The sequence below is a fragment of the Pseudophryne corroboree genome, chromosome 8 (assembly GCF_028390025.1).
Source record: "Pseudophryne corroboree isolate aPseCor3 chromosome 8, aPseCor3.hap2, whole genome shotgun sequence".
Classification (NCBI taxonomy): domain Eukaryota; kingdom Metazoa; phylum Chordata; class Amphibia; order Anura; family Myobatrachidae; genus Pseudophryne; species Pseudophryne corroboree.
The window spans coordinates 138,823,522-138,838,884 of NC_086451.1; the positions used below are offsets into that span (position 1 = coordinate 138,823,522).

The 15,363-nt window shown below is 42.1% G+C and overlaps 1 protein-coding gene across 1 annotated transcript; it reads left to right on the forward strand.

The window, feature by feature from the left end:
• The first annotated feature begins 2,989 nt into the window (after positions 1–2,989).
• Positions 2,990–5,782, forward strand: LOC134947563 (bromodomain-containing protein 4-like). Its single transcript, XM_063935593.1, has 3 exons — positions 2,990–4,319; positions 4,393–4,605; positions 5,202–5,782. The coding sequence occupies exons 1-3, from the start codon at positions 4,055–4,057 to the stop codon at positions 5,705–5,707; spliced, it is 984 nt and encodes a 327-aa protein (XP_063791663.1). The 5' UTR covers positions 2,990–4,054; the 3' UTR covers positions 5,708–5,782.
• Positions 5,783–15,363: the final 9,581 nt, after the last annotated feature.

Here is a 15,363-nt window from a genome sequence, read left to right on the forward strand (position 1 = left end):
CCATTGGGACTCCACCTTGTGTTATACAACATTGACGGAAACCACACGTAAGGCTCCGAATAGGAGCATACTCTCATGTCACTTTTCTGTCTCTGCTGATGGGCAATAAAACACGGAACATTGCTTTCACAAAAACTTTTAAGGAACTTGTATTCCTGTATGGGTTCTAGAAGCACATTGTTGCGCATTATAACAAATGTATTATACGGACTGAAACACAGTTAATCATTTGTCCGTTTGAGAACTGTGCACAGATCAGCTTGGTTCCACCTCCTTGTGTTATTTTAAATAGTATTTCATAATACTGAGTATATTAATGTTCTTATATTGTTAAGATATCTTAGACCGGTCTAGTTTTTTATGTGTATTAAAACATATTAAATATATGGAATTTATTGTTTGGTTATTTGAACATCAGCCATACCCTATCATATAGCGCAAAGAGTTAATTGTTAGAGAAGATGATGCTCTACCTTCTAAAGAGTGTGACTTCCTTCATGGCGCAGAGTCTGCGAGTGCTGCCCTAATTGTTTATGTAGGCAATGGCTGCATCTGGACTGGCAGTGCTGGAGAAGTGGGCTAGGCAAAGAGCTCTGTAGATTGCTTGGAGTTCCAGAATATTAATTGTTAGATGGTTATCCTGAACTGTCCATTGACTTTAACATTTCTGATAACAAGACGCCGCCCCCACCCCTGAAGACTTGCATCAATGGTGAGTAGGATCCAGTCCTGGATCAAAAAGGGATGGCCCTTGGCAAGGTGGAACTGGTAGAGCCACAAGAAAGAGTGACAGCCCTCAAGAGAGGACAATCATGCTGGAGATGTGACCTATTCCAGTGGGTCAGAATCTCCATTTGCATAGGATGGGAGTGATGTTAGGCATACATCACCATGTTGAAGGTGGAGACTAGAGAGCCCAGGCTCTGGAAACAAGAATGTATTAACACTTGACGGTGACCTAAAAATAAGTACATTTTGTACTGTAAAAAACTAAGCCTGTGCAATGAAAGGAACATGTTGATATTTGCCAGTTGATGATCCATCTTTGAGAGTGAAGGAGGTCCACTGTGAGATGGATGTGATCCCTGAGGACATTTGGTGACTGGACCAGGAGAAGTAGGTCATCCAGATAAGGCAGGATTCAGATTCTTCTGACTTGAAGATGTGCTACCATGACCACCATGACTTTTGTGAAAACACAAGTGGCCATGTAAAACCCAAAATTGATAAAATTGGAAGAGTTACTCCTGTACCACAATCCTGAGAAAGTGTGGATGACTGACCCGGATGAGAACATGCATATAGGCATCCTGAATATCTAAGGATGCCATGAATTCCTACGGTTCCAGAGCCAAAATGATAGAGTGAAGTGATTCCATATGGAACTTTGAAACACAAAAGTACCTGTTTTGTGACTTCTGGTTGAGGATGTGCCTGAACGAGACGTCCAGCTTCAGAACCAGGAAGAGGTTTGTATAGAAGCCTGTGCCAGCTTCTGAACCAGGAAGAGGTTTGTATAGAAGCCTGTGGCTCTCTGAGATGGGGGAACTGGGATAAAGACCTTAGATGCCAGAAGGCAGCCGATGGACTCCCACAGTGCTCCTGCTTTTCCTGGATCTACTGGAAGGCCTGTTGAAAAGTAATCAGTAGTAAGACGCTCACACAATGTTAGAACGTAGCATTGGCAAATTACTCTCCTGACCCAGGCATCTACCGTAGTCGCCATCCATGCATCAGAGAAAATCGGAAGCCGGTCTCCCACAGTGGGGATTCCCAGGTGGAGGCCCATCCCGCCATGGGGCAGGCTTGTCAGCTAGCTTGGTGGCAGCAAATCTAGTAGGCAGGTATGTTTACCCCTGGAATTGGAGCCCTTGGAGGAAGAACCCTGGAATCTGTAAAAGGACTGTCCCTTGTTTTCCCCTGCAGATGAAAGGAGTGAAAATTAAACAGTTGCAACCTAGTGGCTACTGCAGAAGCAAGGAAAGCCATCTTGGACACTGCTAATGTAGCCACAATTTGTCCAATTCAGGCCCAAAACAACCTCCTCTGAAAATGAAAGAGCCTCAAGGGCCTTCTTAGAGTCTGCATCAGTAAGTGCCTGATTAGTAATTGTTTGGGAGACCACCAATGAATACCAGGGGCAATATTTACTAATATTCGTGTTTGAGTCGGTTTGTGTAGTGTTTAAACTCGTGTTGTATCGGATGCATTTTCATGCAACTTTTTGAATCCATATACGCAAAGTTACGAAGCAGTCGACTTTATGGTTTTCGTGTTTTCCGATGTCGATGCCAGTCGTTTTTTTTGGGCACATTTACGGCCGTCATTGTCGTTTGCGTACGTGTTTTTGTTGGATTTGCTGTTTTTTTCACTAAGTTAAACGCGGCATGGTTTTTTTTTTCCCCGCGGCCGCATTTTCACTTTCAGTTTCGATTTTCATCCCCGTTCGTGATTGGTTGTGTTTCAGATGGTAGGAGTGTCTGTGCGCAACCATATAAATACGCCCCAAACCGTCCGCACCTCGTAGGTTTAGTTAGTGGTGAGGAGGAGGGAGGTTGTGCTGTGGAGGTAGGTGATTTTGTGGTTTGAAGAGGAGTGTTGGTAGCGATTTCTGAGTGTGGTATTGTGTTTGAAAGTCGTCTTGTCATTCTTGTTGTCTTGTATTTTGTGGTTTTGTCTCATTTTTAGTCCAAGTTATTTTTCTTTATAGTCCCTTGTCAGTGTGTGTGTGTGTGTGTGTGTGTGTGTGTGTGTGTGTGTGTGTTATGTAGTGGTAGTGGAGGAGTGTGTTGTTTGTCTTTTTTTTTTTTCCTGTGTTAACTGTTTAGACACACAATTATGTGTGACTCAGAGGTGGAGGGTGTGAGTGAGGGGGAGGAGGTCGGTCAGGTGGAGGAGGTGAGTGTTAGTGAGGTTAGTGAGGTGGAGGAGGTGGGTGAGGTTGCTGCAGCAGCCTCAAGTGACAGTGACAGTCAGAGTGCTCCGCAGCCACGCACCACTACTAAGACTGGGTGGAATGTTAAGTTTAGTTTTGCTGAAAATGTGGCATTGGTGCGTGAGCTGATGAAGTATCAGAGGCAGCTATTTGGCCCTGAGTCCGCCAAGGTGCCAACACGGAGGAAGACGGTGTTGTGGTCGAAAGTTGTTGCTGCTGTCAATAGTGAGGGGGTGGTCAAGCGGACGGAGGACACATGCCGCAATTGGTACTATGACATAAAGCGATGTGTCAAGTCCAAAATGGCCAAGGAGGCCAAGTCGGCTCGGCAAACCGGTGGTGGGCAGCCCTATATTGCAAGATATCTGGAGTATGAGGAGCCCATGCGGAGTGTCATACCTCCTGAAGTTGTCTCTGCAACCCATGTCCGGGATTCAGATAGGCCAAGGAAGAATGGTGAGCATGTGTTTTTTTATTTTTTATTATAAGTTGTATTTTGTAATCTGTGTCATGTGACGTTGCATATTACTCCCATCTTCAAGTGTGTGTTTGCAAATACATTGTTTTGGGTCATGTGTTAGCTAAAAGCCAATGTAACATCTTACTTTATTGTATGTCATGTGTTTTTCAGACAGATATTTAGCATGTGTAGTTTGGACTTGTTGTGTCTCTGATTTGTCCTGCAATAATGATTTCCTTTTGGGCGTTTTTTACGTTAAAAATTATGACTATGTTTTATATATAAGTGAACCATGTTTTTTTGGAATTAAAATAAGTCGTTGTCATGTTAGAGGCTGGAGTACTGGAAAGTGGTTAGTAAACCACTTACATGTGTAATGTCCTCTTAACAGAATGTTATTTATTTATTTATTTTTATAAAAAATTTTATTTGCTTCTATTTGTACCGTGACACCATACTGCATTTTTTGAAAACTTTACTTTTGCTTGTTTTTTTTGTGTGGTCATATAGTGGTAATGTGTATTTGGAGTGCCACATCACAGAGCCAATTAGATATTGCATCTGTATTATTTTTATAAACAATACAAAATTAATTTGTGTTTTTTTATAAAAATAAAAACCCATTCCTTTAACTTGTTGCCTATGTCAGTGTCCTGTACATGTTTGCCTGTCTTGATGTTACCATAGTGCATATTTTTTTGTGTGTGTGTTTTTTTTGTTGGTATTTCTGGTCCTTATGTTTTTTTTTTATTAAAAACCAAGCATTTCTAAAGGAAAAAATGTTTATAAGCATAATGGGTGGATGTATACACAATAGCATGATTTATGAATATATCTCATTTTATACAGTGTCTGAAAAAAGCAGTACTACTCGTCGGCCAGTAAATCCTAACACATCTGATGATGATGACGCTGCCGAAGCAGGTAAAGTGTCCATTGTAGTATAGGGTATGCTTGTAAAGGAATGGGCATAACAAAATTGCACTTTCATTAAAAGGTCCATCAAAAGAAGTATGGAGCAGCAGAAGTAGCTCTTCTGTTAGACATCACCACAAGAAACCTGGGGCCGAAAAGAAAGCAAGGTCGTCTGTCCCGCCACAAACACAGCAGGCTACCCCGCCACGTAGATTATCGTCCGTATGTTCTGTCCCCCCACTCCAAATTTTGGACACACCTCCAAGACGTCATCCACACTCCCCTCATCTTGATTGTGAGTATCAAACTGTAAAAAAAGTGTAAAATGTCAGAACATAATCAGTCATAACCGCATTAAGTTCAAACACATCCAAAACAAAAATACTTACCGCAGTAAGTAAAAGCTGAAATGGAATCCAAACTAAATGGCCTTGTCCACATCCAGTAAAGATATGTATATCCACTTGAGTCATACAGTATGACATTGGGTCTAAGATGCTGCAACAAAAAAGCATGTTGGTTTGTTTGTAAAAAGTAAGTTTGTTTTTCCTAAAATCTCATGTGTGCTTAAGGTAACATTGCAAAATACCTACAAAAACATTACTATGTTTGTTTGAACAAAGCTATAAGGTAACACATTATGTATTACAATGTTTCTTTTATACTGGAGTATGTGTGAGCTAAAATAAAACTAAAGTGTTTGCTTTCACAATTAAGTAACCAGACACATTTGCCACAAACAGGCATATGTATGTATTTAAGCTATGAGTGATGATGTTGCTAGGCAGAATAGTTTAAAGCAACAGTGAATGACATGTGTTCCATGTGTAGTATTTTTTTATCATTTCCCAACCATATGGATAGCTAACGGAGATATGTTTAACATTTCAGCTTCGAGTCCTGGGAACAGCATCCCTCCGCAACAACATCAACACAGTGACACGGAGGAGACAAACATCTTAGAAATGCAGCCATTAATGCAAGTAATGAGCCCCCCAGCACCTGTGAGTACACCACCACAGCAAAGCACACCACCCCCACCGCAACACAGCCCAACAACACCAGGAACACAAGGCCCTGATCAGGTGTTTTGGACTATTTGGGCTAGACAGCAGGCCACTAATGAAGATTGCCTGCATAAGCAGACACAAATGTTTGCAAGCCTACCATCTCACCTCAGAAGAATCTCAAGAAATCTGAGTCGACAAAATGAGCAAACAACCAGAATAGGCAATACCATGGAACTCATGCGTACAGACATTACACAGGTCATGGGCAACTTACAGCGCATAATGGAAGAACAACACAGACTAATGGAAGAACATCACAGACTAATGGAAGAACAGCACAGACAACAGCAAAGTTATATGAGCATTTTTCAAAAGTCAAAAGATTAATGAAAGTTTATTCAGAATAGTAGACAATCAAAATGCTGCGACACGTGAACTCAATGCCACCCTCACTAACCTGAATGAAACACTCATATGCATGCACCAACAGCAAACAAGCAGCAGTTCTGGTACGACTACTCCAAATATCACGCCAGTCTCATCACCACCAAGACGCACCACCAGAGCACGACAACATGACAGTGCTAAAGGCAAAGGGCAGGACAAGCAGCCACCAAAAAAAAACGTGAAAATAATACAAGTTAGACATTTGTGATAAGTAACTCAAAATAGTTAGAAAGTGTATGTTTGGCAAAAAATATATAACACTTAGCTCCTTGACAATTTTTACAACATCATTAATTATAAGTGGTACAAACAACAACATAAAATTTGTACGCACATTTTTTCTATAGCATTTTTTTTGGTATTGGAGGAGGGAAATGTTGATGGAGCCGCACATACATTTTAGCAGGAAGTAAACTGACCACTTGATTTTTTTCTAATCATTACTCTTTCTAGATTCCAATCATTCTCTTTTCCTGCAGACACAATAATTGGCAGCCAGGCAGAATGTCTTTAGCAGGAAGTAAACTGACCACTTGATTTTTTTCTAATCATTACTCTTTCTAGATTCCAATCATTCTCTTTTACTGCAGACAATCCAAATTACAATGTTATTGATAACTATTTTACCTTTCTTCTCTATACAACATTACAAGAAGAACACAATTGAGTTGCGTAAAAAGCTTTTAATATGTTGGCATTGAATTTAAAAAAAAACATTGACAAAATGAATGTCAGTATTGTTGGGACATGTTTGTGTGTGTTAAAAATTAGTAAGAATGTTATTACACATAGGCCCTCATTCCGAGTTGTTCGCTCGGTAAAAATCTTCGCATCGCAGCGATTTTCCGCTTAATGCGCATGCGCAATGTCCGCACTGCGACTGCGCCAAGTAAATTTGCTATGCACTTAGGAATTTTACTCACAGCTTTTTCATCGTTCTGGCGATCGTAATGTGATTGACAGGAAATGGGTGTTACTGGGCGGAAACAGGCCGTTTTATGGGCGTGTGGGAAAAAACGCTACCGTTTCCGGAAAAAACGCAGGAGTGGCCGGAGAAACGGAGGAGTGTCTGGGCGAACGCTGGGTGTGTTTGTGACGTCAAACCAGGAACGACAAGCACTGAAATGATCGCAGATGCCGAGTAAGTCTGAAGCTACTCAGAAACTGCTACGAGGTGTGTAATCGCACTATTGCGAATACATCGTTCGCAATTTTAAGATGCTAAGATTCACTCCCAGTAGGCGGCGGCTTAGCATGAGCAAATCTGCTAAAATCCGCTTGCGAGCGAACAACTCGGAATGAGGGCCATGATGCAGAAACCAACAAATATGAACTTTTTAACCAAAAATCAAAGAATGTGTATAATAATGTATATATGTGACAAACTGTGTATTTACTTACACATCATCAAGTTTACTGCATCAAACATTAGGAAATAAATTATTCCTGATTACAGTAAGTTTGTGTCTCTTAAATATGATGGAGCATCACACATAGGGACACATGTATTCCTCAAGGCTAACATATTATATGTTGAGGAGTGTTTTTTGGGAACACAGGTTCTCAAACTCGACCCTCAGGACCCCACACAGTGCATGTTTTGCAGGTCTACTCACAGAATCACAAGTGACATAATTAGCTCCACCTGTGAACTTTTTTACATATGTCTGTGAGTAATTCATACACCTGTGCTTCTACTGGGTTACGTGAAAAACATGCACTGTGTGTGGTCCTGAGGGCCAAGTTTGTGAACCTGTGCATTAGGACGTTACACACAATGATAAACTGAAATACTAAATGGATTATGTGGGCTTGTAATAAATTAGCACTGCAAGTTTACGATCACTTATCCAGACTTAATGCATGCCACTCATAATCTGTTGTTTTGTGTTTAAAAATACACACAATACACATGCGACATTTGTTTAGCATAAAGCGAGGGTATGTTTGTATGTGTCAAGGAGACAGACACATTCTGAGTAATGGTTTTGCCAATAAAAATGGCAAAACATCTATTTATGATTACACAACAAATGAAATAAGCAAACCAAACTTACCTTAAAAATAGCGAGTGATGAGCTCTTGCCTAACCTGCCTCCCTACATCTGTACTCCAAGTATCACCAGATGTCTCTAATTCCTCTGCTTGCTGGCTACTTTCTTCCTCCTCCTCCTCCTCAACATGTGGCGGATGTTGTTGCAAACACATGTTATGAAGAAAGCAGCAGCAGAACACAATTTGAGTCACCTTGGAGGGACTATACAACAAAAGGCCACCAGACTTATCCAGACACCGAAACCTAGATTTCAGCACACCAAAACATCTTTCTATCACATTCCGCGTGGACTTATGTGCATGATTGTAATTGTGTTCAGCAGGGGTATCAGGTCGGGACAATGGAGTTAGAAGCCAAGAGAAACAGCCATATCCTCCATCACCTAAAAGACAGATATAGTAACGTGATTCATGTTAAGATACAGCAACACATAAGTAACACACTGTGGGGCAGATGTATTAACCTGTAGAAGGCATCAGGAAGTGATAAACCAGTGATATGTGCAAGGTAATAAAGGCAGCAGACAATCTGTTCCTAAATGTTCATTTACATATTGGAGCTGAATGGCTGGTGCCTTTATCACCTTGCACAGATCACTGGTTTCTCACTTCCTTATGCCTTCTACAGGTTAATACATCTGCACCTGTATTTGGACAAAGTATACGCAGGCCTACACATATCAAATTACATACCCAGCAGCCATCCATCTGGCATTTGTCCATCCTCAAACTTATCAAAGAGGGATGACTGACTGAGGATGAAGGAGTCATGGCAGCCCCCAGGGTAACCAGCAACAACACTCATTATTTTGAGATTTGCATCACAAACCACCTGCACATTTGTGGAGTGTTCGAAATGGCGATTAGTATATATGTGCTGCCTGCCCCTAGGTGGTCTCAGCTGAATGTGTGTGCAATCTATGGCTCCAAGCACATTGGGCATGCCAGCCAGCTCATAGAAATCTACCCTGACGGCATGCCACTGAGACTCCTGGGTAGGGAAGCAGATTGAGGCCTCGATGTGGGGCTGCAAAACAGCCAACACCTGTGTGTATATTTTAAAGAACAATAAACATAAGATTTTAGGACAGAACTGGCCACCGAGAAATTAAAACAAACAAAAAACAGAAGAGGTAGTTAGGTATACATCACCTGTGTTAAGATTCTGGAAAATGAGGGCTGTGAGATTCCTATGACATCCCCAGACACAGCCTGAAAGCTGCCAGTAGCCAGAAAGTGCAACACAGCCAGGAGTTTGTGCAGGCCTGAGACAGAGCGAGAGTGTGCTGTCTCAGGGTCTAGGCCCAGTTTGACAAGGTCATACAGACGGAAAATGTTGTTACGATTTAGACGGAACATCTGTATGACCTTATCATCGGACAATGAGTTCAAGTTTAAACGCCCCCTAAAAAAACGAGGCCTGCGCAGCATCCGCGAAACCTGTACAACCTGCTGACCATGTTCAGTTTCTTGGCACTGGGTACTTACAGGCTGATGTCTGAGTTTGAGGAATCCCACAGCACACAAAACATCACTGGCCCACAGTCCTGCTGCCATTTCTGAGTGTAGGTGTATTGAAATGGGCCTAACATCCTTTTATAGGCATCCTAATTCAGGTGTGATTGATTTTTGAGTTGCAACACATGTAAACACGATTGAAAAAAGCAGGTCTATTTTTTTGCCGCTTTTTTTACCGATTCGCAAAAAAATACGACCGCAATTGAGCACTCAGAAACTAACACTCAAATACGAATGAATAGTGAATTCCCGTATTGTATGAAATAACAGCCGCGTTTGACCGATGGTCTATTCATTCGTATTTCGGAACTTTGCAAATCAAACCATTACGAATAGTCCAAACACTGCCGAGATTGGTGCTTAGTGCATTCCCGGATTGTGACTTAGAAAAAAAAAACACAAAACGGACAAACTCGAATTCTTAGTAAATATTGGCCATTGTGTTAAATGTATTTATACACTGACACATTTGTATCAATGAACAGCAGTGCACGCTGTCAATGTAATTAACAGCACTGCAAGAAGCATAAATGCATTCCACTACACAGTGAATTTATAGTGTATAAATTAATATGCATGTTTTATAAATGGTTGCATACAGTTAACAGCTAATTGATAAAATACAGCAGAAATACTAGCACTGATTGATGCACAGTTAATGGAGCATATATGCCTGGGATTACACATACTGTATATAATAGATATGTATTAATATAAAAAAGCTTTATGGCTGCATAAATATTACCTAATATCTGACTCTCAATAGACATAATTGTCACTAAAAATAGCTCAATGGTGTGTACTTCTAAAAATTGAGCATTTTTGCAGACTCAGTAAGTATATATATATAACAGTATATATATATATATATATATATATATATATCACTATCATAAATACTTACCCATCATATACATACTTACCTGCTATACGAATAATAACCAGTACTGTGAACCTTGGGACTGAGTATGATTGTAATTCTAGTACCTTATAGTTATATACTTCAGGGGCAAACGCAGGATTTACTGGGGGGTTCCGTAGGGGTATACTATATATATATATATATATATATATATATATATATATTTATTATGTGTGTGTGTATAAAAAATATATATCTGCTTTGTATATGTCTCGCTCTCTCACACACACACACACACACACACACACACACACACACACACACACACACACACACACACACGTATACATTACACACACACACAAAACACACCACACACATACTGTACACACATACACACACATACTGTACCCAGAGCCTGGCTGAGAGAAGTCAGGAAGTCAGGTCCTCTGAACAGTGATTTTCAAAGTTTTTAAACTTGTGGCACACTAAACAACATTTTAAAATTTCCAAGGCACACTGTCTGTTTTTTTTTAAATCAAATATAATATAAATATATAATTAATAACAAATATCAGATTCAATAGAAATAAAACAAATACATTTACCACCACAGCAATAAAACATAGTAATAGTAATTATTACACCACTGTCACCCACAGTAAATACACAGCACACTGTCCCCCAAAGTAATGCCACACACTGTGCCCACATAGCAATTCCACACATTGTAACCCCCCCATAGCAATGCCACACTCTGTGCCCACATAGCAATTCCATACATTGTAACCCCCCCCCAGTAATGCCACACACTGTGCCCACATAGCAGTTACACACATTGTAACCCCCCCATAGTAATGCCACACTCTGTGCCCACATAGCAATTCCACACATTGTAACCTCCCCCTACCCCCCCTCATAGTAATGCGAGACACTGTGCCCATATAGCAGTTACACACATTGTAAACACCCCCCCATAGTAATGCCACACACTGTGCCCACATAGCAGTTACACACATTGTAAACACCCCCCCATAGTAATGCCACACACTGTGCCCACATAGCAGTTACACACATTGTAAACACCCCCCCATAGTGATGCCACACAATGTGCCCACATAGCAGTTACACACATTGTAAACACCCCCCCCCCCATAGTAATGCACACACTGTGCCCACATATCAGTTACACACATTGTACACACATACACACAACATTCATTCCTAAACTGGCCCCCACTGCAATCAAATAAAAAAAAAAACACTGCTCATACCTCAATATGAAGCTGTACTGGGTGGGCAGGGGAGGTGGCAGGTGATGTAGCGTGCGTGAGCGCATCACCATACAGTAGCCAGTAGCAGGTTGCGGGCCGGGCAGCAGAAGAGCACTGCATTTGCAGTGCCCAAACCCATTTGGGCGGCTTGTATCTCGAGCGGGCTGCGAGCGGTGGCACATATGACACAGCTGCTCTAAGCAGAGGGCTCTGCCAGTAAGAGCTCCCTGCAGCAGCTGTGATCGCGTTTGTCATGAGATGGAGACACAGCTGTCTCCATTTCTGAAAAGATTTTTGCCGATCAGCGGGGGTTTCTGGGTACTCGGAAACCCCCCTGCATGCGCGAGTGTACTTTAACATCTTGTACACTTACCGGGAATTGATTTCCCACAGCTACTAACATCTTGTACACTCAGTGGCGTGTGTGTGTGTGTGTGTGTGTGTGTGTGTGTGTGTGTGTGTGTGTATATGGAGTATTCTGAAAAAAATTTATATACTGTATTTATACATTTAATTATCTTTTATTTTAAATCACACATTTCTTAGCAGTCATACCCAGGATTAGAACCCATGACCTGTTACACTAACAGCAGACACTTTACTGATGGAGTTATTTGCTCTTATACAGGAAACATGAGAATTCTAACTATATGAAGTTATGTGTAATTGTCAGAAAAGTAACTTCACATATACCCCTTTCACACCGCAGCTTTAACCCGGTAAACTGCCGTTTTTTAAGCCTTCCAAAACGGTTCTAGCTGCGGTGTGAAAGGGCCACTTTGAATTTACTGGTTACAGATTACTGGTATTTTAAAACGGGTAAAAAGCAGGCTCCTACACGGTTCAGACCCGTTTCATTGTGCAGTGTGAAAGGCTCTGAAACGGTATTTCCAAGCCACAGAAGGTGATAGGCTGTCTCCATGTGTGATGTCACCAGGCAGAAACAGGAAATAAACTGGAGGATACACATGAGAGTGAAGGGAGTGTTTTATTATACAGAATACAGTTTAAAATGGCAAATTGGAGTGATGAGGAGGTTAGGGAGCTGCTTAGGATCAGAGGGGATGAAGAAATATGTAGACAAATCACTGGGACAGTGAAGGATGCAGTAATCTACAAAAACATGGTAAAGATGCTTGAAGCTGTTGGGTCCCATCGTACGAGTAGCCAAATTATTAATAATTAATTAATAATTATTAATAATGTGTGGGCCAGAAAAGTCCATTTAAAATGACAACCACTGTTTTCTATGGGAGAAACGGGTTCAGTGTGAAAGGTACCAAAACGGTAATGAAATGGTAATATACTGGTTACAACATGCGATGTGAAGGGGGTTTAACTGCTCAGAACCGTTTAAAGAACCGTTTCAAAAGCAGGGTTTGCGATGTGAAAGCAGCATTAGTTAGAACTCTCATATTGCCTATACAGGAGTAACCAGCTTCATCAGTAAGGTGTCTGCTTCCAGTTTAATAGGTCATGGTTTCTAATCCTGGGTATGACACTTGTAAAATGTGTATCTATAGTATAATAAAGAGAGTGTGATTTGTAAGGTGCATGGACCAGTGACATTCCTCCCAACTGTCCCGATTTTCGCGGGACAGTCCCGTTTTTTGGGGACTGTCCCGCTGTCCCACCCGCGGGCCGCAGTGTCCCGCGGTGGGGGGGGGGGGCAGTTGGGAGGCTCTGTCTCTCGCTGCCCCTTCAGTGCCAAAAACGGGGCGTGGCTCGCGATCGCGGGTCCTCCGCGAAGCCACATCCCCTTTTCTTAGGACACGCCCCCTTTTCGGGAGCGCGCGCAGCTTCGCCGCGCGTGTGTCCCTATTTACAGAAGGGAAAAGTTGGGAGGTATGCAGTGAGGAAGTCGGCCACTGAAGAGATAGCAGCAGCTATCAATTAACTTAATTCAATAGTGTCACAGAATGGGAGGAGAGGTGCCCCCTTCAGAGCAGGAGCCCGGCGGCAGATGACTCCGTTGCCTCCCAGAGTTCCGCCTCTGTGTACACTTACCTGTAATTGATTTCCCGCAGCTGCTAATATCTTGTACACTTAACCTGGAATTGACTTTCCAATAGATATTATATCAGCAATATTTACCCATAGAAGCAATTCAATTCTAACAACCACTGTGACCCATCCTCAGTTGTGGAACATAACCAAATAAGAATATATATATATATATAGAAGGGTAGCGTGCTTTGATTTTAGCATCACTAGTTGTACACTTTTGTTCACTATATGTATTGTGTGCCAACAAAGAGACATTCGTTCCTCTTCGTTTCCTTGTATATCCATTACTCTTGTCTCTGGTAGCACCCCCGTAAATCTTTATATGAGAATTAATAATTCCTTACTTGTATAGATTGGGGTTTTGACATAAAAACTATTGAAAATATTATACTGATGCAGAGAACTATCCCACTCCCCTTTCCTTCTATTATTCAGTTTACTAAAAACATTAAATTCAGGCCAGCCTTAGGCTGTGGGATTTTAATCCAGGTCATCTTGAACACCAGTCAGGGGCGGATTGGCCATATGGCTCACCAGGAAGATTCCTGGTAGGCCAATATGTCTGTGGAGCCTGTTTTGTGTGTTGTCAAGTGGCCCCACCCCCACATATTGTTCAGTATGGATTGCATCAGCGATGCGATCACATACTAAACTATTTATGCCCAGGGTGCACGCAGGAGTCATAGTGAGATGCAATTGTATGTCACTTATGCGAATGCCTCTACCTGATTGACAGATTTATCAAGCCTTAGAGAGTGATGAATTGCATGGTGATAAGTACCAACCAATCAGCTCCTAACTGCCATGTTACAGGCTGTGTTTAAAAAATTACAGTTAGGAGCTGATTGGTTGGTACTTTGGCCCTCATTCCGAGTTGATCGCTCGCTGTCGATTTTCACTGCACAGCGATCAGGTAAAAAACCCAGCAAAACTGTGCATGCATATGCACCACAATGCGCACGCACGTCGTATGGGTACAAACAGCATCGTTGCTGTGCAATGCTTCTAGCGACGAATCCATTCGCACAGCCAATCGCAAGGAGATTGACAGGAAGAGGGATTTCATGGGTGTCAACTGACCATTTTCTGGGAGTGGTAGGGAAAACGCAGGTGTGACCAGTCGGTTGCAGGGTGGGTGTCTGACGTCAATTCCGGGAACCTTCATTCATCGCACAGGATAAGTAACTACAGGGCTGGTCTTGTTTTGCACAAAATGTTTTTGTACTGCTCGGCTACACAGGCATTCGCACACTTGCAAAGCGAAAATACACTCCCCCGTGGGCGGCGACAATGCGTTTGCACGGCTGCTAAAAGTAGCTAGCGAGCGATCAACTCGGAATGAGGGCCCCTATCACCATGCAATTTATAACTTTCCAAGGTCTGATAAATCTGGGCTTAAGTATTATCAACTTAAATACAGAAGTACTTAATCAGAAACGGCTACATAGTACTGTTGGTGTCATCATCATGTATGTTTACACCAGACCCGTAACTACGTGTGTGCCAGGTGTGCCTGGCACACAGTGCAGTCACCCTGAAGGCGCAATGGCCAGCGGCTTGTAAGGAGTTAAATTGACTCATTACAAGCCGCCTCTGCTGTGCTGTGTGCGTCGTGCTGGAGAAGAGGAGAGGAACAGCTCCGGAGGCAGGGAGGAGGGAGGGAGTGGGACTCGAGCCACAGCAGCGCGATGTACTTGGTAGTGGCACCGCTGCAGCAATGTGTAAAAAAGGCACGCTGTCTGCAGTAATGTGTAAAAAGGAGGCGCTGTCTGCCGTAATGTGTAAAAAGGGGACTCTGTCTGTCGCAGTGTGTAAAAAGGGGACACTGTCTGCCATAATGTGTAAAAAGGGGGACTGTCTGCCGTAATGTGTAAAAAGGG

Excerpts from the sequence above, each read along its gene's own strand:
- LOC134947563 (XM_063935593.1), top strand. The coding sequence starts at position 4,055 with ATGTTTGCCTGTCTTGATGTTACCATAGTGCATATTTTTTTGTGTGTG. Across the intron at positions 4,320-4,392 it reads TGATGACGCTGCCGAAGCAG|GTCCATCAAAAGAAGTATGG; the intron begins GTAAAGTGTCCA and ends TTTCATTAAAAG. Across the intron at positions 4,606-5,201 it reads ACACTCCCCTCATCTTGATT|CTTCGAGTCCTGGGAACAGC; the intron begins GTGAGTATCAAA and ends TTAACATTTCAG.